The sequence below is a fragment of the Gallus gallus genome, chromosome 14, assembly GCF_016699485.2.
Source record: "Gallus gallus isolate bGalGal1 chromosome 14, bGalGal1.mat.broiler.GRCg7b, whole genome shotgun sequence".
Classification (NCBI taxonomy): Eukaryota; Metazoa; Chordata; class Aves; order Galliformes; family Phasianidae; genus Gallus; species Gallus gallus.
In genome coordinates this window covers 10,897,767-10,921,832 of record NC_052545.1, presented here as the reverse complement: position 1 = coordinate 10,921,832, position 24,066 = coordinate 10,897,767, and the positions used below count along the sequence as shown (strand labels likewise).

Here is a 24,066-nt window from a genome sequence, read left to right as displayed (position 1 = left end):
AAGACAGGTGTTCTTCACTAGTCCCATCACCCCAGACTTCCCTTGAATTCTGCTGAGAAAAGGTAGTTGAAGGTATTCAAGGCTAATTGGGCTTTATCTTTTCCATATTGTCAAAACAATAAAATAATTATGTGGCTCACAGTGCACAAGTTCAAGAAGATGCCTGAAATATGTTGACTGAGACATAAGGTCTAGAAGTACAGAAATAGACCAAAGTAATACAGAATGAGGCACAGTATCTGTATTGCAATGCTGTTGTAGTATTGGAACCTGGTAATGTCAGTAACATTTAATCCTGCTATATTAAGGACATACTGGTGTGTTTCCAGTTGCATTAGTTTGTTTAGATCTCCTACCAGCCTATTACAAGTACGCTGACTAAATCTGTCTCTGGTTGGAAGCAGTTTCTTATGAAGCCTTTATTTGATTAAGCCAGAAGGTGTCTTCTCTTCTAGGCAGGTTTACAAAAGTAGTCAGTCAGCCACTGAGCTAAATTTTCCAGGATATTTGGGACACGCTCTCTGACCATTCATTCATGTTGGGCAATACTCCTCAGAGAAATAAGCTCTTTGAAAAATTAATATGAAAGTGATCACACAATGCCAGGTTATTTTTTTAAAAGTGAACTACATCTTTTTTTTTTTTTTTTTTAAGAGAGTATAATAAACTAGGTAATATTATTCAACTTAAGGGTGGTAGACACCATGGTTTTTGAAAAAGATTGCCTGAGTTACCTTTGGGCAACTGTGGCATCCCACCCAAGCACCCTACTGTTGCCTAGACTGTCTATTTTAGAGGTGGTCCAGGTATTTGTACTTGGCAAAGAAGGGAACAAGTTTAGAATGCCTTACAGGACTGATTTCATACCTGGATGTCTAAGTTATGAAATGAGTACTGCAGGTATGAAATAAACGTACTTACATGAACTGCGTACTGCAAGCACAGATACATGTTTTATAATTTTCCTTTGTGCTTTCAAGGCTTTACCTGTTTACCAATTTAAATTGTAGGCCTTGAATTTAAGAGGCCCCATAAGAGTGATCTGTGTGTGTTGTGGTTGATACACCCATATGTTTATAGTTTAGTTACTACAGTGACTCAGCAATTAAAAAAAAAAAACTAAATTTCCAAGTGTAATACATATATATCCTCATAAACAGTACTGCTTAATTCCAACACTCTACATATTAAATTAGATACAAACATCGTGAAATCCTATTGAAAATTAATAGGTGCTTCAGCATGAACCTGCAGGATGGTTTGACAATTGGATTGGACAGATCTCACATGCCTTCATGATCTGTCCTTAAGAAGGAGCCATGCACAGAATCAGGACAGAAGTTAGATCATTATGTTGGCACAGTGGCCTCCAGCTTTCTGAGCTAAGTCATCAGTCATCTAGGATTCTACTCTGCCATCCAATAGCTCGTCCAATAAATCCAGTATGTATTAGAAGCAGTCTGACTGCAAAATTTTTCAATTGATAAGCTAAATAGAATCACAAGAAGTGTTCAGGTTGGAAGGCACCTTAAAGATCATCTAGTTCCAACTCCTTGTCATGGGAAGGGATATCACCCACCAGATGAGGCTGCCCAGGGCCCCATCCAGCCTGGCTGTGAGCACCTCCAGGGTCAGGACATCCACATTTTTTGAGGCAGCCTGTGCCAGGTCCTCAACCCCCTCTGAGTAAATAATCTCCTCCTGACATCTAAGCTGAATCTCACGTTTTATTTTAAAACCATCCCTCCTTCTCCTATCGCTATCTGTGTGTGTTAAAAAGCACCCCTCCTGTTTAGAACTCTCTTTAAGCAGAAGGCCACACTGAGGTCACCCTGGAACATTCTCCAGGCTGAACAATCCCAGCCCCTTTAGCCTTTCTTTGTAGGAGAGGTGGCCCAGCCCTCCAGGCCCTTAGATGTTTCATCTGGTCTCATGCTGTCAGCCTCTCTCACAGCAGTGCCACCCAGGGCCCACGAGGAGGTGCTCAGGCACCGGCAGCCACAACACAGCAGCCTCACGGCTCTTCCGACCGCCCTCCGTGTGGCTCCCTGCTCTGCCACGCCCAATATAGGCCTGCTGGCGCTGGCCCGGCTGCACAGGGAAAATGGTGGCCGCAGCCATCTTGTCTTCATTTAGATAGGTTTGAGTTCAGAGATAAGTCAGGTTTATTTTCCCTTCCACCTATAGTTTAAAATAGCACATTGATTTCTGATACATAAATTTACATCTTTTGTGATTGGTGGGTCAGGACTGACCCTAGTAGTTCCATTGCACTGGTCTGCAGTTGAATAGATTATGTTTTATTCTGAAATAATTTCTTTGGCCTAGTATGTCAGCTGCTAGTAACTTCCTTGATACAGCAGTCCCATTTGGAATTTCTTTTCACTGCTTTGTTCTGTGCTCACTCATTATGTATTCTGACTTATCAAAGAGGCCAAAAGGCAGAAGGCATCCTTGATCAATGAAAATAAACTATAAGTATGTTGTTTTCAGTTACAATGGAAGTAAGAGTCAGGGAAAATTACATACAAAATAAAGAGATCATAGAGAATGAACCAAGGTACGAAAGGAAGCTGACAACACAGAACATCGTTTGTTGATAAGAAAAATGGAAAACTCTTTGTCTTTTGTTTCGCAATTAATTTAGTAGCAAGCTTTCATTTTTTACTCAAGGAAGCAGCACTGCTTACAGCCCAGCAAATAGTTTTATGCAAAACTATTTTCAATGATAAAAAAAAAAATTGTTGCCCCATCCATTTATTTTTGAATAATGATATTTAAATGTACAGTAAAACCCAGCAACATACAATTAGAAAATACAGTTTCCTTTTTTAAAAGTACCTACCTGTGAATGTAAAATGTAAAGCTGATTTGAAAGATTTGTTTCATTTGCTTTTATTTCTTTAATCTTTGACAGCTTACATGAAATGAAATATAATAAGTGATTTGAAATAATCTTTTGTACACTGATATGTTTATATCCAAAAGTTTTAGAACTGTAACAGAATCACTTTCAAATAGGAAATCAATGGCAAAGCTAGGAACGTGTATTTTCTTACTAGTCTTACAAGCTTGTTATTAGTGGTTATCTCAGCTGCACTCTCTCAAGATTCCCTACTCTGTAATAAAAACCTTCTTTCTTTTCAGTTTCCCTTAAACTGTATTTATTCTTGTCCTGTTTGATACTGTCTGTGATTTTTTCTTAGACTCTGTATCAGCAAGGTTAAGAAATGGCAATGCGTCCTGGTCTGTAAAGAAATACAGATCTTGTCATTAAGCAGTACAAATTACTATGTACTTTTATGGAAAGCTCTCTTCTCACAGTTACTGGGATACAGCAAATACAGCACGCTTTTCTAAGTCTGAGGAAAACTGGTGAATACACAAGTATTTAGAGCCATTGTTTTCTTATAAATCAGAGGGCATCTTACAGGCTTTAAAACACAGTTGTCCAGCATTTTGGCTTGCCTGGGATGCATTGAGTGAGGAGGAATTGTTTTGGGCTTGTTGATGTTTTGGTTCTTGCCAAGTGATTATTGTGTGTCCAGGGCTGGGCCAGGCCACTCAGCCGGGAAGAGGTGCTGCCATGATGGCATGAGGCAGAGGGTAGGCCACAGCACAGGCTCTGCTGGGCCACACGCAGCCTATAGGCCAGGGGTTGGACATGTGTCCCTTAAAAATTAAATAAATTTATAGTACATTATTAATGAATTATTTAGTTGAGAATGAGGCATTTCAGTAATTCCTTGACATGGTCTCATTTAACTCAGTTAAAATACTTCATTTTTATCAACTGTGGCAGCATTTCTAACTCCTTAAATATTACAATGTGTAACATGCTCTAAACTTTTTATGTGTAATCAACTTCTGTACCATAGCACTCTACTCAAACAGATAATACAAAGCTTAGTTTGTGTGAGAAAATTTACATTTTTGAATATGTATGTCAGGTGGAAATCTTAACTTCAAGGCTGTGTTGCAGGAGGAAGAGAAAGAAGTACTCGTGTATGTGGTGTGAGAATTGCATGGAGGGCAAGCCTGCCAATTTGGGAGGTTGTAACTATGAGCTATTTTCTGCTTATCTCAGGGGCCTGTCTGTGGAGTTCACAGCAAAACTGGTAACTTGTTTGAGGAGAAAAGCAGTTACTAACTTGATTAAAATCCTTTTTTATGGTCTTTTTGGGTCAGCTTTCAGGTTGGAGGTTTGGAGCTCACTCTTTCTTTGCCCTTTCTTTCAGGCTTCTCTCTGGCTATTAAGCAGTGTTTTATAGTGTTTTGTCATAGAATCGTAGAATATCCTGAGTTGGAAGGAACCCACAACAATCTCTCTAATAGTTTTATGTCCTTCTTATATTGCAGTGCCCAAACTGCACCCAATGCTTGAGGTGAGACTGCACAGTGCAAGGCAGGGCAGGGCATGGGTTACAGCTCATATCAGAATTAATCAGACAAGCTTGAAACACAGGCTAGTGGCAGAATTACTGGTACACAGCCCCTTCACTCTGTACTCTGTTGATGATTTTTTTTTTAAGATAAATTAAAAAAAAAAAAAAATCAGTGAAAACAAAGTCTTGCTTTGATCTTTTTCCTTCTAAGATTATTTGTTTTATTTACACAGTGTCCAATAACAGTCCAAGAAATGTTCTAATCAATCAGAAACTGCTGGTAAAAGTACATTCTATGACAGATTTTGGATACAGATGGCAGTACGTACACTGTCAAAGGAAAGGAGAAAGCAGCAGGATTTGTTTTCTGTAGCTCACTACTAAAAGTAAGCAATGTGATTTTGTAACCTGTAATTGCTTTGGAACTGTGCTGAAACTAGTAGGTCAGCATTCTTAAAAATCATTTGCCCAATACTAAAACATGATGAGTGTGGTGTTTCATCTTTAAACAGTTGCCAAGAAAAGCTAGTGTCCAGCACTGTATGTCTGCTAGTATTGCAGTTAAAACTAATGAGAAGCCCTTCTCTTCCAGCATCATTTGCCTCAAGGTCTTCAGAAGTTTAGTATGTGATGACTGTGCATCCTTCCAATGCACTCCATCTAATTCTGATGAACCTAATGGAGAAGTAGCTGATATCTTCACTTCTGTTTCTTTTTGTGGGAGAAGAGGGAGAAACGATATGATTTTCTCTCTTTCATGTTTTGAGGTTAGAGGCATAATAACAATCTCTTGTTATCTGAAGTTTTTCTAGTTTCTGAAGAACTGCAAGAAGGAGCTCTCAACTTTTTGTATAGTCAGCCAAGGGGGGAAAAAAAAGAAGAAAAATAACCAACACACAAAAAAACCCAAACATATGAACTTGACTGTTTTTGAGAAAAAAAAGGCAGCAAACAGATGTATGTTGCAGGATTACTTCCTGAATGTCCGACTTGTTTTGTTGTATGTTGTGTTAATGAACTCATGATCTCGGGGAATGAATGGACATGTGAAGTATGGAATTGTTCTGTATTTAATGGCTGGAAACATGGGAGTCCAGTCAGATCCCAGCTGCTGCGTGTGGAGAGCTTTCAGACTGATGAGTAAAATGAAGGCAGAGTAGCAAAGAAAGGCGGGGGGGGGGGGGGGGGGGGGGGGAAGGGGGGAGGAAGTCAAAGGCTTGTATTAGAAAAACTCTTCTAGTGGATTGTAAGAACAAGAGAACTTGTTAAAGAAAGTCATGATATAAAATATATTTTCACGTGTAAACAGAAGCAAGAAAAGAATATAATCAGATAAGACAATACATACAGGGAGTAAGGAGAGAAATAGTACCAGATATAAAGTGGACATAATGACAGTACGAATGACATAGAGTTGAATGCTGAGGAAGAGAAAATCAAAATGTGGACCAAATATTATATATTTTTATTGTATTATGTAATTAGAGTGCTGAAAATCTTCATTCTTCAGTTTATTTTAAATAAGGTTATAATTGCATTTCTTCTGTTATTTGTTTCATGAGGAAGGCTTCATATGAAAGGTATATGAAGGGATTTCAGCAGAGATCAAAAACTGGGAAATATGTTTTAGACATTGAAGTTGACAACAAGCAATCAGAAAGTGGAGAATTTCAGTTCAGATGCTTTCTTGTAATTGTGACAGAGGAGAAATAATGCACTATAACCACGATTCCTGTTGCAGTGGCTCAAATTACAATTGTAATGCCTGTTTATTCCACTGACTCAATTACTCTATGCACTTGATTTGCTTTCTGTTATTTTTCTTAACTTGTGCAGATTGTTTGTATGGCTGACGGCCATATATACTCAGCTGGTATGAAGTTACTGAACTAAGGTTTGAACACTTGAGAACTATCTTATGCCACTGACGGGTTATTTAACCCAAGTTAAGAATAGAAAAATGGCAATGAAAGTTGTAGTCCTCACAGAATATTTTAAAGGCTGGATTTAAAATGCTAAGCAGTTTGTCTTCATCAGTTTACAACAAGAAATATTTTAAGACACAGGGAATGAATAAAGCAGAATCACAGGACTGTAGGGGTTAGAAAGGGACCTCTGGAGGTCATCGAGCCCAGCCCCACTGCTAAAGCAGGTTCTCTACAGTAGGTCACACAGGTAGGCATCCAAAGCAGTTAAACCCATGCAAAGAGGTTGTTTAATTATTGGTTAGAAAACAGTTTCATATCTATGAAAAAATAATTATAGGAAATGATTGTGACGTATGATGTTATTTAGCTGTATGTTTTCTTATTAAATCAAAATTTCAATTTTCTCTGTGTTTTTTCTTAGCCCTATAAAATATGGCTGAATAAGTTCCCCAAATTTGTAATTTTAATGCTTCCAGGTAATGCATTAATATATCACATGTTCCCAGATGAAGTAATTCAGATTTCAATAACATGGCTATTTCCAGATCCTGTGTTAGTTGACAAGGAACTCAAGATTTATGTGGCTCTCAGGACAACTTTTTGAACATAAATTATAAAAGGAGCTGTGGTGAGATGGGTCCTTCTGTGGTGCATTCATTCTCTTCCCAGGCTTGAGACTTGTTCTCTGTGCCCAACTTCAGAGAGAGAAGAGGGGATGATGAGTCAAGCAAAATCATATACTGAAGGAAAGAAAAATGCAGCGTAGTTCTTGATGCTTTATACTTAGTCTTTCTGTTAGAAAACATATTTGACTCCCATGATAAGATTCAGTCACAGGAGTCAACAAAGTGACAGTGAATGGGAGAGTCTGAAAATCTACAACAATGTGAAGAAAATTAAGAGAAAAAATTTCAAAAGAAGTAGCAAGTCTTATATTCAACATATCATACTACAAAAGCATAAGGAGGAAATCAGATCAAATCAGCTGATTTCTTTTCATAGTGCATGTCCTGCCTGCAAATGTTATACTCATTTGGCTGTTTCTGTCTCTTCTTGTTAATACTAGCCATATTTAATGATAGTCATGCATTTGTGTCTCACTTAGTGCTGAGTACTTCCTCCAGTATAACATTTGTTAAGCAGTTACAGAGTCGGAATTCAAAATAAGGTTCTGTCTGTACATGATTGAGCATTATATGTAAAAGTAAGACCTAGACAAATGAACTAACCTACTCAAGATTACATCCAGCTGCATTTGGGAATTCAAAGTGTTTCAGTCTATATTCGTCTTTTGAGATCTTCACTATAAATTCACAGATCATCAAAAGGAGGAAGAAGATACGTCCTGTTTTTAACACACATTCTCTCAAATTTGTTATTTTCTGAATAATAATGTTCAGACATAATGGAAAATAGTATGTCTTAACTTTCTGTGGTGGGTTGATCTTGGCTGGCTGCCAGACCCAGCTGCTCTCTCCCTCCCACTCAGCATAACAGGGGGAGAAAATAAGATGGAGCTCATGGATAAGGACATAAGGACAGGGAGATCACTTGCTAATTACCTTCATGGTCAATGCAGACTGGACTTGAGGAAATTAATTCAATTGATTACCAAATAAAATAGACTTGGATGGTGAGAAGCAAAGACAAAAATTATAACACTTGTCTGTATCTCTTTTTATAGTCTCAACTAAATTCCTTCGTTCCATGTTTCTCTGTCTCCTACTCAAGTGGTGGAGTGGTGTAGGGAGCTGGGAAATATGGGATTGCGACCAGCTTGTAAAATTTCCTCTCCACTGCTCCTTCTTCATTACTATTTCCTACTACTCCAGTGTGGGCTCTCCATGAGCTGCAGCTTCCCTTAAGACTTACTGACCTGCTCTGGCATGGGCTGCTCCTCTGGGGTCTCTCAAGAGAGTTGCAGGGGAACCTTGCATTTGTTCAGCATTTCTGTAGTTGTACTCATAGAACTTAATGATGCTGGAGATAATTATTTCTGACATTCAGTTCTGAAGCAGTTATTTTGGACTGCGACTGATAGTTCTAGAGGCTGATCTCCAGAACTAGTAAGTAGGAAAATAGTTTGTTTCAGTTTTTTTGTTGTTGTTGCTGTTAGAACTGAAATAGGACTTCTGTCTTCCTGTTGTGCACTGATTTATTATCAGTGTTTCAATGATCATCTTGGGTAACATCAGAACTTCAGTAAGAAAGAATGATTTCTCTCTGGAACGCTGCATGAGAGTAACCCTGGATGCTCTTTTTAGATGATACATTTTTGGAGTAGTTTTTTCAGTAAGGTCTTGCAAAATGTTCTGAGCTGTACAACCACTATGGTTTGATTGCTGTTTGTTTATAAATCATGTTATTTACAAAAAAAAAAACAAAAAAAAAAAAACAAAAAAACAACAGAGCTTTATCTTAATTTTGTTTAACTCTCATGCTATGTTATTGTAAATAACATCTTGTTTTGAGTTGTCTGTTGAACACAGAAATATATAGCTTTAGACTTGTTATATTAAGTGCTAAATAATTTCACACACTGTATAACAGCACTGATGTCTGCATCTTTTTGATGTGGAGACTGTGTTTGGCCTTCTATATAAAGGAAAGTGCAATCTTGTCCAGAGATTATTTAGAAAATGGAGTCCTTGTCCATGGAATGAATATGCTTTTTTTTCAAATGCATATCATTTGAAAAACAGACTTGCTATATGAAATTCCTGATAATGGCCTCTGCCTGCAGTAACCTTTGCATTGTTTGTATATTATTTGTATGTGTTATTCATGGTTGTGTAATTCTATCTTGCAGCCATGTGGAATGTTTTACTTCTTACATGCAAATAGGTATTATGCAAGTATGTAACATTTTAAAAGAATTAGAATATAAAAACCAAAATGTAGGTACACTACAAGATAAATAACATTTTTTCTGATAACAAACAGTGTAGGCCAGATATGACATATTCTAATCTGCAGACCAAATAAATGGAAAAATACAAAAGTAAATATCTGGCCTTAACCGAAGTGAATGCCAGCCACTCTGATATAAGTAGAGCCAGGTTCTCATATATTATGCCACAGTAAACTTATCATTGATAAAGTATAATTCAGTTTATGTGCATGTATGCATATTTTTTTATTTTCTCAAGTGAATCTGACTTAGACACCAGTTCACGCCAGTGGCTTTTGGTCACTGACCTCAACAGATCAATTTTATTTCTGACATGAAAATTCTTTTTAGGAATTGCAGAAAAGCTTAGGCTAGCAACTTGATAACTATTATTCCAGAAACTAATACTTCAAACTGAGAATTTTGTTGCAAATAACCTATTGAGTGTTCTAATATTTAGTTATTGAGACAGCTTGGACTGATTCTGCATTGGAAGTACCTGTTTTAAGTTGTAGAACTGCAAAATAAAAACAAAATTGCTGGACTCCTATAATGCATGTAATTGGTACGTCAATTAGATGTACTAATGTAGATGTTGCATATTTCCAATTTTATTTCTTGTAATGATTTAAACCATCTTTGTCATATTCTATCATTTCTCCTGGAAGGTTTAGAATCTAAAATTTGAGCTAATTACAGTAACAATTTGTCGAAGCTAAAATGAAGCAATCTCTAATTGCAACACAATTCTACATTTTTTCAGACAAGAAATACTAATGTATCCAACTACAACATCATGGTAGCTCACAACTATGGACATGTTTGCCAGAGTGGTAAAATGACAGTGAGAAAGGCTAATACTTTTCTCATAAGAATAGAGTTATTCCATTCTAACCAGACTGGGTGTCGTTATCGTAAATGTGTATCAAAGCAGTACCTATGAATACGCTCATCTGTGTGTGCATTATTTATTGAGATTTGAAGCAATGGGTATAGAATTCCATCAGTATAATTATTTCACACATTTCCCTCACCCTATAACCTATCCTTAGTGTTGTTTTCCATCTAAGTAGTGATGAATACCACTGTTTTAGAGGGCTGACAATTACTGGACAAGCAAGTAATATTTCAGGAAATAACATTTTCTAAATGAATTAAAACAGGTCACAGGATTGGACCACTGAAATTTTCTAAAAAAAATTACTGCCAATTTTTCAATTTTTTTTTTCTTTAAAAAAGAAAAAACAACTTACCGGAAGTATTTTCCAATTCTGCCATGCTTCATGTTTCACCTCTTTTTGACTAAGCATTTGGCATACTTTTATAAAAAATGTTATATTCAGTACAGTTCCACTTCTGATAATTGCTACCAACCTCCTTAACCAATGTGAAGAGTGCCTTCCTTCCCCCCTCCCTTTGTTCTTGTGACAAAACTAACCTCAGCTGTGCAGGGGTTGGTGGCATTTGCATGTGGAAATGCACTAATATGGATGTTTTTCTTTGTGTGTGCATCCTTGCAGTGTTGTATACCAGGATGGATTTTATGGTGCAGACATTTATGTAAGTATTCATTGATGTGCATGCTGTCCTTGTACATTACCAGAGTCATTCTTTTTACAAGTTTGCTGCCCAGCTTGACTCTGTTTTGTCTATTTACCATCCCTTGCCTGTCAGAAAGAATTGAGAAGAATATCTCTCACATTGGAAGACCTTTCTGTTCATTACATCTATCATTGTTCAGTGGAGCTGAATTAACTCTTCAATCAAATGTTGAATAAATGCAAAAAGATGTGAAAAATGTGTGCGTGCATGTATGGTTGTGTGTGGAGGAGTGTCTCCCTTCAAAATTAAAGTATTAAGAAAAGCTAAAAATAAAGCAGAAACATTCTTCTGCCAGCCCACAAAAGCTGGGGTTTTTTGATTGTTTTTTGTTGTTCTTGTTGTTTTAATCAAGGCTAGTTGAGCATTAGTGATATTTGAGGTATGAAGATGCAGTATGGAGAGGTATACACTCAAGTAAATTTTCTCAAATCTCAGCAACATGTGGGATATGTATGTGCCGTGGTAGAGCTTAATTACACTGTAAGTTTAAGACGTGTCTCTGGATTGTCTGTCATTTGAACAGACTTCTGTAGACTGCTCTTTTGAAATGCGCATATTTCAATTTAAAAGAAACAGGTAAAGATTGCTCAAGTTGTATGAAGTGCTTATTTTTGTTAGTAAGCACTTATAGCCCTGGATAGTTACCAGCTTCTCATTGAAATGTATATAGCTCATTGGTCACCAATTTCATTTTAGAAGATATTTTAAACTTTTCTTACTGATGTTGAAGTTTTTACCTTGAATATATATACATATATACAGAGAGGCTACTTACATCAGAGTATACAAGAGGTTTAATACTGAGATTGAATTTCAGGCTTCTAAAATAATTTTTGCACCGTGTTTACAGTTTTGTAAAAATGCATGGATGAAATATGTTACCAGTAATAAAGTAATCTTTCACATCTGTTATTATTTTTGTAATAGCAGACTGGTCCAGGTATCTTTATTTCAACAGACAACTTGCTATATCCTAATTGTGCTTATGTTTTACTGTCTCTATTGAGTTACAAAGAGATGAATGAGGTGAAACTGATATGAACGTTAAAAATTCACTAGGTAGTGCTAGGAAACATTCCTTGTATTTATTACCAGCAATCTTTTAGAGCTATTTCCAGAGGAACAGAGTATTTTTGAATAAGTTTTATATGAAAGGAAAACAATTTGAACTGATGGAAGAAGTAGGTTTTGGTTTTTTGGTCTGATAAAAAGCTGATACCCAACTGAAGATTCATATGCGTAGTTGAAAAATACTTTAAAAAAAAAATTAACATGGTTTAAAATTCTCTGTGTACTTACAGATGCTGTCTGTAACATATTGTTAGTGACGTGGGAGAATCAGTTATTTGCCAAAAGCTTACTCAAGTATAGTAAGCTGCTTAAGTCTCACTTAAACACACTGCTATTGAATTTTTGAGTTATATAGAATACACAGTGTTAAATTTCTTCAAGTGGGATTTCCAATTTTCATATTTCTGCAAACTGTGACAACCATTTTGCCCAGTTTCCCAACCTGAAAATCTAAAAGGCATCAAGAATCTACCCTAGTATTGCTTAATGTTGACAGTGTAGATTGTAGTTAAATGTTTATGTAACAGTTCATGGTTTTGGAAACCACTGTTGCTGCAAAGCAAGGAGTCTCTTTTGGTGCTTGACAAAGTGATTTCATTTTAAGGGATCCTTCATCCTCTCAAAGTCTTGAACAGTCTTCTTCCAAACAGAAAGAAATTTCAGTGAGGAAGATACTGAAAAAATTAATAATTTCTAGTGTAGCTTCAGTCTTGTAGTTTGGACTACTCAAGTGCATTAAAAATGTGATAGCTATGCTGGTGCACTGGTTTTGGCTCAGTTGCAGCTTTGTACTTCTCAGTGCATTCCTTAGTTCTCTTACTGCAGCGGAATGATTACAGGAGTTCATATAATTAAAACATTCTTGTGGTAATCTATTATTTTTATAACGTTTACAGTTTCTTAGTTTATAATTCATTTTTCTTCACATTCTTCTTTCTTCCATCCAAAACATTTTGATGGTGAAAGGAAGAGAGAACTGGTATAAGTTGAAAGAAAATTTATTATGAAGTTTATTAGTTCTCAGTGTATCAATTTGCAGCAGATGGTTATTTATTAAATCCCAATTGACTATGATATAGTTCAACTCAGCTTTTCATTTTAATTACTAAGATGAAGCTTTGGGAAAAAACAAGTGCTTTGTGGGGAAAAAAAAAAAGAGAAATAAATAAAATGTTAAGTATATAGGTTGTAATAGTAAATTGGAGAGAAAGGAGCCATTAAAATGATACAGAAAACAAAATCAAAGGAACACTACTAAAAGCTATACCAAGAATATTCATCAACAAATATATCAAAGTAGATTTCATTCTGATATGATTACATTGATTAGCAACAGTGATATGGACTGTGCCAAGGTTGCCTTTGATGGCTAGCCTTTGTGCAAGGGAAGCTGGGAATTATACTGGCTATGTAGAAACTACAGGGTGAAACAAGAACAGAAAATAAGTGTTGCTTAATACTAACCAGAGGCATAGAAGAGAATAGCAATATAAAAAGAGGTGGAAAGTACGGTCTTAAAATGAAAAATCCAGGCCCATGACTATATGTAATACAATATATTCTATATTTCGTACGGTATGATATGAAATGTAATAATGTCTCTGAAATAGCTGAGCTATTGAATTCCTTTCTAAATGTGACTTTAAGTAGGAAAAATAAAGGAGATGATTAGGAAGAAAGGAAGACCTTTTAAAATTAAGTATTGATTCACTAAGAGAAAAAGTCATTAAAAAAGAATTAAGGTTGCCTGCCAGCAAATACAGAAGTTCCTAGATGAAGATTGACACCTGCAAAAATAAGAAAATACACTCCACAAAATGAAACAAAAATAGTAACAGATGAAGAAATACGCAGTTAAAATGATAGTGCTCCACTATTGCTTTGCTTTGTTGCAATTCTTTTTTCTTACTGTTGGCGTGAAGAATGTTTTCAGAACATGGCAGTCTTGGATAAACAACTAAAATGTGGAAAGGCTGAGAAATAGTGCAAACCTCAAATTCTCATCACCAGTTTCAGAAGCAGTAATGTTGTTCAGTTGTGTATATTAGTCAGTCTCATTGCTCGCTGTATGATTTTTTTACATTTTCTAAGGATTCTGGACCTCTGATACTAAAGCTGGTAAGGGTCCAAGATAATTCATATGTACATAGGTAGATAAGGAATTTTTTTCTGAGTTAATGATTGAGAATAAGGCATACTTTGTGAGCAAGGGAATGGAAAGATATTATCAACAGCTAACGTCATCTCCTTCAGCTCAAATGTAGAGGAAGGTGTTGAGGATGGAGCACCTATCTACTTTCCAAGCAAAAAGCAGATACTTTCATTAAGCTGTATCAATTATCTAAGCAATATTCCCTTCCTTCTGAATGGGTGCTCTCTGATATCCTGAAAGGCACTGTTCTACTGTGAAAAGCAGGGATATGTAGTTAGCACTAAAGTCTTATCTTTTAAGTACTGAAGTTTTTAGTGTTTTTTAAATGAGGAGATACGATGCAGAAATAAAATGAATGGAGAAATATCTTTTTAATGGGCAAAGAAGTCCCAGGGTGTAGTGTGTGGCTCCTCCTAATGCTCTATCCACAGGAATACTCTATTAATACCTTTCCAAAAGTTCTGAGGCCTAGTGATGAAATGTCTTAATCTCCCTGATCTTCATTTGTGATTTGATCTTCGTTTGTGATTTAAACACTTCTTTGAAAAAATGCTGGCTCATTCCTGATGACTGCACTGGATTAGAATTAATTCATGTGCTTTTAATTTGTATATATTACCAGTAATTTATCTGAGGCAACAGAAAAACAGAAAATAGAAATGTGTCTGCAAAATATCTCGAGAGCTTGGAGTGAAAGGAGGCATAGGAAGTAAACACTGAGGGAAAGTATTCTCAACATTCATGTAAAATATTAACTGTTATTAATAGAAAAAATAATGGAAAATAAGCATCACTTTGAGTCATATAATTTAGCTGTGTTTACAAATAACGCTGTCAGTGCGTCTGAGGTCGAGATAAAAATTCCATTATTTCAGGAGAAAGTGCAGACATATATGTGGCATTGTAACTTACGACTGTGTAACTTATTTTTGTGGAAATTATACTCAGTACACATACACATTTTATTTAAAATTTGGATTTTTAAATTTGATTTCCCATTCATTTTTATTTTATCTTATCCAAAATTTCTGCAAACGCAGCTAAAACTGATGAGGATTTGTCTGTAACAACTGACTACTACTCTTGCACTACTCTTTCAATTTGCTTGAGCTGCGGAGATATATGGAACTTTGAAAGGAAATTATTTAATAAGTAGTTTTGAGGAACTTGTCTGAATTCCACGCTTGCGTCTTTCTTTCCATCCCTATGTCCATCCTTCCTTTACTCATTCAAATCATTGCATTTCTGTTTCTTTATAGAGCATTATTTCAAGAGCCTGTGTATGGCAATAAGTTACTACAGGTATGACGTGCTGACTGATGGAAAATACTCAGTAGACTGTTGTGAAGTCAGACTAATCCTCAAGATATTTAGTGAGAATATGGATTTTGTGTGTAGAAATGATAGGAATAATCTACAAGCTGCCTTTAATTTCCAGATTGTATCACAAAATTGTATATATTCACGTCCTATGTAGTACAACATTCATTGTAAGTGTTCCATTCACTATATTATGCCAGTGACATACATGTTAATATTTGGACTGCAAGTATTTTGACTTCAATATATACTTAATTTTTTTGGGCCACTTAAGCTGCATTAGTATTGTGATATCATTCCTTTGGAATTAGAAAATGCAGGAGTGCAGATAAGGCAGTAGACATTTGTAATAGTTTTAGCTGAATATAAATTCAATTTTCTAAATAAGAATTCATAAGTCAGATACTTTCTTAACTTGCTGAGGGAAAGTAAAACCAAAATAATTCTAAAATGTAGGATCTGACAAGGGGGAATGGTTTTAAAATGAAAGAGAGCAGAATTTTATTAGGTATTAGGAGGAAATCTTTTACTCAGAGAGTGATGAGATGCTGGCACAGACTGCCCAGAGAAGTTGTGGGTACCTCATCCCTGGAGGAGTTCAAGGCCAGGCTGGATGGGGCCTGGACAGCCTGATCTAGTAGCTGGAAACCAGCATACAGCAGGGGTTGGAATTGGATGGCCTTCAAAGTCCCTTCCAACTCAAGCTATTCTCTGATTTTATGCTTCTATGATCTGATGTAATTGAAGTAAAATCATAAGAAATAGTACCAAACCAAAGCTTCAGAATACAAAAGCTGTAAAATTATGTCCCTAACAATGTTTTTACATTTAATTGTATCAGAGGATAAAAGTTTGAGGTTGGAAGAGACATCTGGAGGTCAATGATATTCCACTGCTCAGCCACCCTCACTGAGAAAGTGCTTCCTGATGTTCAGATTGAACCTCCTTTGTTACATTTTGTGCTCACTGTCTCTTGTATCGGTATGAGGCATCACTGGTTCTGTCCTCTGTGCACTCTCCTTCAGGTATTTATACATGTTGGTAAGATCCCCCTGAGCCTTCTCTTCTCCAGGCTGAACAGCCTCAGGTCTCTAAGCTTCTCTCCCGTTGAAGAGGTTCTTCAATCCCTTTATCATCTTTGTGCCCTCATTTGGACTCTGTCCAGTATTTACATGTCACTTTTATACTGGAGAGGACTACAGGTGAGGCATCTAGGAAGGATTATCTCCCTCATTCTGCTAGCAGTGCTCCTTCTAATCCAGCCCAGGTTATCATTAACCTTAAACAGCAAGGAAACGTTGCTCCTGGTGAACCTGGTGTCTGCCTGGGCCCCCAGAACCTTTCCTACAAAGCAGCTTTCTATCTGGGTGCCCCCAGCCATGTGCTGGTGCGTGGGGTTGTTTTTCTCTGGGTGGAACTGTGCACTTCCACTTCTTGACTTCATGAGGTTCCTGCCAACTCATTTATTCTCACTTGCTCAGATCCCTCTGGGAAGCAGCATGACCCTCTGGCCTATCAGCCGTTCCTCCCAGTATTTGTCATCTGCAGACTTGCCAGTGAAACACTACACCCCATTAATGGCAGATCATTAATGAAAATAGCGTATGTTACAAATATGAAATTGTGACGTGGGCCTGTAAAGTATTACAGTCTCATAGATATTCAGATCTATGCTGCAATTCATATCTTAAAAAAAAAAAAAAAAAAAAAAAACAACCAGACAAACTTTATCACTTAGATATCTTTTTATTGCTTTAGACTCATTCTTTTTTCCAGAACATTCACAAATTTAATTGTGATTGTTCAATCCATGGCAGCTTAATAAAATTCAGAGTTGACCTTCATTTTTCAGCAGCATTTCTTTAATTAAAGCAAATCAAAATGCAGGCACCAAAAGAATGTAACTCATATTAAGGGAAAGCAGGTTTTGAGCAAGAAGGGATCAGTCTTCACAAGCTGACCAATTTTGAGTGGTACTTAAAGGGAAGAAAGAAAATTCTTACAGAGCCTGCCATCTTTATGTTTAAGTCCAGCTGATTTGTGGACAGCCCGTCTCATTTTACTCTGATTAAGAACACTGAAACATTGATGCTTCTGATGGTGACCCATTTTCAATACTGTACCAGGGAGGGAAATCAATATGTGCACAGTTGGATTGAAATGAAGTGACCTCTTGCATATAAATGGAGGTTTTTAGGAATGCACTTACTAGGACAAGCTGAGGAGTCATGCATGTGTCTAACAGAATTGTATCGCACTTGTAGCTTACCACACATTTCAGTGGACATTGAAAACAAGCTTATCAAGTTTAATACCTTCTTTATATCTTTTTTCCCATTTGAACTCCTTTATAGAAGCCCTCTGAACAAACAAACAAGAAAAAAGCCATGGCAAAACCCCCCCCCCCCACCAAAACCAGCACTCATTTTAGCCTTGAAAAGAGCAGGTGGAGAGAAGAGATGAATTTGTGTCATCTCTCACATTTCTCCTTGTAGCACAGCCCAGGCCAAGTGCTCATCCTCACTGTTTGCTGGTTCAGTTTGCACTCAGTGACATTGCTTGACATCTGATTGCCTGCATGCACATACCTGCAAGCAATATGTGCCTATTATACATTTTTTGACAGTAATAGCCTTTTATTGGTTTATAAAAATCAAATGATCTAAAATGAGAAAGTATTTCTTCTCAGTGCTTCTGTGCTTGCACAGTGAAGCAGTTTGCTACAAAAGGGGCAGCATATATAGTATTATGAAACCACCTGCCTTTTTCTAGTGTTTGAGTGACACGATTGCTTCTGACAGGGAGCTGACCAGTAGTGGGGAGGCAAATGTGCTATTCCTTATGTGAGCACTTGAAAAAGTCGGAAACAATGTTCCTCTGTTGTGTAGATAATTCAAAGGCTGAAATTTCTAATGAGCTTCATTTGCAAAATTAAAATAGAAAACTCACAGAAATGTCTCCAGTGAAAATCTACTACTGTTACAGTAAGGATTGACAGAGTAGCCTCTTCTACTAGTCTTGTGCTCTTTACAGATCAGCACATTATCTTGTATGAATGCAGTCTTCAAAAATAAAATCCATCCATTGAAACGAACCCTTTAGGAAAGGAGCAAATTTTCTTCAAAGCTGAGTGACCTAATGCTTTCTTTCTCAACTCTTTGTTAAGGTGGGGGGAAAGGTAGGAGAGGAATTGCAGCATCCCATGTCCCAGAGGATTATGGGGTGGTGAATTCTAATTGGAACGTAAATCATGTTTGTGTTATCTGTGGAGACTGGCCTCTGTTTGTTAATTGGCATGCTGAGATCATTTTGAAATGGTTGATATAACACTGTGGTCCATTGAACAGGAAGCTCTGCTGTTTTCACAGTTTGATAATCAGTGCATCACTGCACACAATTCCTTTCAAATGTGTGTTTGTTTGTCCTGTTTGCTTAATTGAACAGCTGCAATTACTGTTACATACAACTGAATGTTAATTCAGGGAAGAAGAGAATTTTCCTTCTTCATTATAATTAAAAATATAAATTGGAAACCTGTATAACATTGAGTGTTAATTGAGTGCACTAATTCATAGATTTAATCAACCAGGTATGATAAATCATATTTTATACAAAAAAAAAAAAAAGAATTATTGGTATAGTTTTTCTTTTCGGTTCAACGCGGCTTTATTAATGTGCACACACTGCATTCATAAGAACAACTGCTACTTGAAGACTTGTGGAAGAATACGATATTGTGTTTTTAAAAGCTATGCCGATGAATACAGTTCATTGCTTTCTCCACATTTATGGAACAAATCTTAACAAGTTTGTGGTGATAAATTTTGCTTAACAATTCACTCAAATAGGCCAAATGTATTTAACCCTTTAACTGAACTTACAGCATGACGGTAATATTCCAATTGGTTGTTGCTAGATTTTGCAAAATATTATTTAATCTGCTGTTGCAATCCAGTTAGAATGTGAGTTTGTGTTTCAGGGTGGTTATGCTGCCTACCGGTATGCCCAGCCTGCCACTGCCACTGCAGCTGCCTACAGTGACAGGTAAGATCTCATTTATTGCTAATATCTGACCAGTGGAAGTTGAAGATGATTCTATAAATTTGCCTTGTTGAAGTCTCATAACTGTCTTGTTGCTCTGCAGATAATTGTGATATCCAAAACAGGCTGTTTTATTATAATCCATGAATAGCCATAAATTGAGAGGTTTTAGGCCTTAATTGAGAATCAGGCATGAGATGTGCACGTTCCCAAGCTGAACATCATCCAGTTAATGTCTGTGACCCTTGTACAATTTAGACAAATATATGTACAGCTTCATGGTGATCTGCTACTAAACATCATAATTTGTCTTAGGAGTATTATTTCCGTTGATTTAGAAGCTGAACCTATTGAGTGCCCTCGATTCTTATTGATGTTATTTCAGTCAGTGGAAATTGGGAATGAACTGCGTCTAAGCTTGAACTATCCCAGGCAAAAAAATATATATTTTTTCCATTTGCTTTCTTTCCAAGCACGTGATTTTTTGAAATAGTGGGGAAAAAAAAAGAGTTATGCTTTTTCTGCAGTATACTTTTATCTTCAAAACGTAAACTACATTGATGAAAGGAATACCAGAACTAACAGATCATTAAAACGTGCAGAAAAAAAGCATACAAAGACATAACATCCATAAACTAAAAGTGATGTCATGTAAATTAACTCATCTTCTTGCAAGATGAAAATCAAGGCCCATTTCGTGTTGATGTCTAAATTGTGAATTTCCAGTAGGATGAGGATTTTGTCAGATTGCATAAAACTAAACATGCATCAGTCTTTGCAGTGTGTCTGGACATTACATAGTAATGAAAAGAAGGAATATTCTACTTGTTCTTCAGAAATTGTACCCTAAACAGAATCTTTACAACTGTTTTCATGTCTTTGAAGAGTATACAATCATAAAGGGAAGATGCATGTTGTGAAAGACAGATACATGCATGTATTTTGCTTCATAACAGCAGTGAAATGTAAGGTCACCATTCTCAGTTCCTGGTATATAAAAATTTTCCCTTGTAATCATGCAGATAATTTCTTAAGTCTTGGATTGAAAAATTTCTTTTGATGCTAAATTAAACGTTGCTTTTAAGTGTTTCTGTTTCTTAAAGAAATCAACAGATTAAGAAATTTCAGTGAACTGTTTCTTAGATTGAAGTGCTGTTCATGGATTCTGTATTTTTAGAATAAAGTACCCTGGTATGAATGTTACAATGCTATGCATGCATATTTGCCTTTAAAATGCTTATTCTGGATAATGAAGACATTTTTTAAAGTTATGTGAATAAAATAATTTGCATGTGTGGCTGAGGCATGCTGTGTCAGACAGGTAAGCAAGTTACTTTCTATTATTTTTGAATCAGTGACATTGACTAGATACTGCTGTTTGCACTGTGTTTGCAATGTACTATTTCTACTGAGGGTAACCTACAAGGTGAAGTGCTATTCAGTAGTTTCATTTCATTTCCACAAAGGTGTGTTAGCATATTGCAGCTCTAGAATTTTTCTCTGAGCTTATAATGCAAAAGAATTCCTAATCCTAAAAACTTACTAAATTGAAAGGATAACATTAAAAATAACCTCCCATGGTTAGTCTTTTTTCTTGCTAGATATCATTCAAATTTCCCCAGATCATTTTATAGGCTGATTATTCCTACAGATAAATGAATTTCTGAAAAATCTGTGTTATATAGTGAAACTGAGCCATATCAAAATGACTTTTAAATGCTTTAATTACAAATCAGGAACCTGCTCATAAATCAAATGCTGTAAGGTAAAAAATCAGATGGTCGCATGTTCTGCAATGGGTAGAAAGTCAACCTCACTAAGAGTTCTGCTGAAAATAAAATTGTTTAAGGAAAAGATAGTGTCCTTAAATGTTGTAAAGAAAGCTTGAGATGGTGTCAGTAGTAATGCAGTTGTTACAACCCTTAATTCCTTTTTTTTTCAAAATACGCTTAATTTTCAGATATATTTTGTGTATAATTAGAATTGTAGTAACCTGACTGCTGCATAATTTTAAATATCTTAAATGAATTATAGATCTTTTTTTTTTTAATTTAACTGCTCTTTTTAAATGTGGTTACCCATCATCTTTGACCTGCTTTCCCCAAATGAGTATGGTTTCTTGTGTAAATTACAAATACTGTAACTGAACTTCTTTATAGAAGAATCCTAAAACAGCCAAAGAGAACAAAACAGAACAAGCTGCATATGTGAAACTATATGCAAACATGGATACCCCTGATTACTCACAATGAGTTTGGTTAAGTTTACTGACTTTTTATTCATTTTTAATGAATTCAGTCTGGTCATAAAACCGCAATCGCTAAAATTAAGAAATACAGTTCAGTGCTACTGCTTATTTATTTTCTTCTCAGTGTAATAGTAACTCACTGTCATCTGACAATATTGAAGACTTCATATCTGATTAGACACTGATCCTTTTTAGTGCTACTTTAAGCCCCTAATTATTTAATTTCAAATGGAATATACTTACTGTTTACATTTAAAGAATGTCCAGGAAAATAAAATGGCAACCAATGAGTATTAAAACAGTGATGTGTCATGGAAATCCTACTTTATATTAAAAAAATAAATAAAAGGAAGAAAAACTTTATTTTTTTTTTACTACACATCTTATACATGATGAATGGCAGTGTCCTATATTTGACATGCTTCTTAAATCAGGAGCTGGAAAGGGGAAGTCTTTGAATTGGAGACATATTTTGATAAATTAAAAATAAAGGTTAACGGAAAGATTTGGGATTCAGAAATGGAGACACTACAGTGACTCAGTGTACAGTGATCACTGTAACAGAGCTCGATTTTTAAGAAATGCAATGGTATCCTTGTTTGTCACGGTTGGAAATACTGCTGGAAGCAGGAAAAGAACAGATTAATAAGGGTGAGTCTGTTGACAAAGGAAGTCTCATAAAATAAATCAAAGCCAAACCATAAGTTTAGTAAGAAAAGTACCAAAGTATACGTATTCTAAAATCAAATTCACCATTAAGGTAGGACATCCAGATTTCTCCAGTCACTTTTTAGGACTGTAAAAAAAAAAATAATAACCAAACAAATAACAAAAAAGAAAAAAAAAAAGTGCAGTTTGTGTTAATGGTGAAGCAATCTAATCACAAAATAGAGCTTTAAAATTTTAAATTGGATTTTTGCATTTTGATCTCTCATCATACTAAATTGCACTTAAAGAGATGAAGATCTTTCATGAAGTGGATCAAAAAATAATTATTAACTTTCTAATTTTTAAAAAGTTTCTGAAAATCTTTCCAACTGATAAAAGAGGACCTACTGGTCTGCAGATGTTCTTCATCATTCAGGAGCTTTGCTTCCCAACACTTTAAAGTGAGAATGCTTGTAAAAGTAATTATAATGATGTACAAATACAATAAATTGGATGTCAACAAAATGCTAGTGCAACTTTTATTCAGCTTTTGTGTAACATTTTCAAAACTACAAATAAAAATATAGCTGTTAGATTTCTCTCAGTGTCTGAAGTAGGAGAAACTAGCGAAGTCATTAGCTTTTGTATTTATGAGGTAGAACAAGTCGAAGCATGGCAGTGGGGTGTATTGTCATTTTGTCATTGCATGTTCACTTGATGTTGCTAGTATGTCTGTAATGCTGTATTGGATTTGACAGATTCATCACATAGCTCAGTGAATGGCTTGCTTGAATTAAGCCTATGGGCAGATTTATTCACATTGATTGGCTATTGGTTTTGTGTTTTTTGATTTGATTATTGCATCTTTGATCAGAGTAAGAAAAATGTTCTTTTCTTGCTTATTAAGTTTGTCAGCAATATTTATGATAGTGTATGTAATAGTATAATAAAGCAAAACCCCGATAATAATGAACTATCCCTGCCTGTAAGGCAGAATCTTTTCACTTCTACTGCTTGCTAACCCTCTAATGCTCAATAATTGTGTGTTTATATATGTATGGTTATGGATTCGTATATATACACACATTCCCCATCCATCACTCACCCACAAACTCACATACACACAAGACACATGTGCACACACACACAAACATACATAAATTCTACAGATGTAGACATTAATTCCTTTTCTTTTTCCCCTTAATTTAGTATCCAATTTAAATCTCACTATAAACAATGAGAAGATTCCCATTGACTATTTTGTTGTACGGCTTAAATCCTTAGGTCTCTCATCACTGGAAGCTGACTTTTTTTTTTTAATTATTTTTTTAAGAAAAACAAATAGAATTTATTCAAAAATATTTTGCACACATCTTGTAGCATAAAAATGTATAATTTTTTCTTTATCGGTTTTGTGTTACATGTTCTGTGGTCATACATAGGATTTTCTGCACAATCTGAGACAGGAGATTTTATCATACAAAAGTTCCGTATTTTCCAAATTTGAAGTCTTCCTTACTCCCGTTAAAGTCCTGATTTTCCAAAAGTTTTTGGAAAGCTTTTTAAATACCTTTGTAAAGTATTTATTTTTGTCAATGTCCCAGTGCCTACAGTAATAGAATTTAATGTGTTTTCCAGTTCTCTTTGTGCAAGTAGTTGAGAGTAATGCTTGGTATTTCTATTCAGCTTATTCTAAAGTAGGATAATAGGTACAGATTTTATTCACATGGAAACATGCTCAATAAAGGATCAAAAATAAGAATAAAATACACAAAATATAA

At 35.7% G+C, this 24,066-nt stretch overlaps 1 protein-coding gene across 50 annotated transcripts in view; it reads left to right on the top strand.

Annotated features, from left to right (window-relative positions):
- RBFOX1 (RNA binding fox-1 homolog 1) overlaps positions 1-24,066 on the top strand; it is a 748,795-nt gene that overhangs the window by 696,149 nt on the left and 28,580 nt on the right. For 44 of the 50 annotated variants that reach the window (XM_015294588.4, XM_414942.8, XM_046900794.1 and 41 more), the window contains 2 exons: positions 10,724-10,763; positions 19,328-19,392. In XM_015294588.4, coding sequence (XP_015150074.1) covers positions 10,724-10,763; positions 19,328-19,392 — 105 coding nt within the window. The remainder of the gene's footprint in view (positions 1-10,723; positions 10,764-19,327; positions 19,393-24,066) is intronic. The other 6 variants (XM_040647601.2, XM_046900812.1, XM_040647579.2 and 3 more) reach the window with 1 other exon arrangement.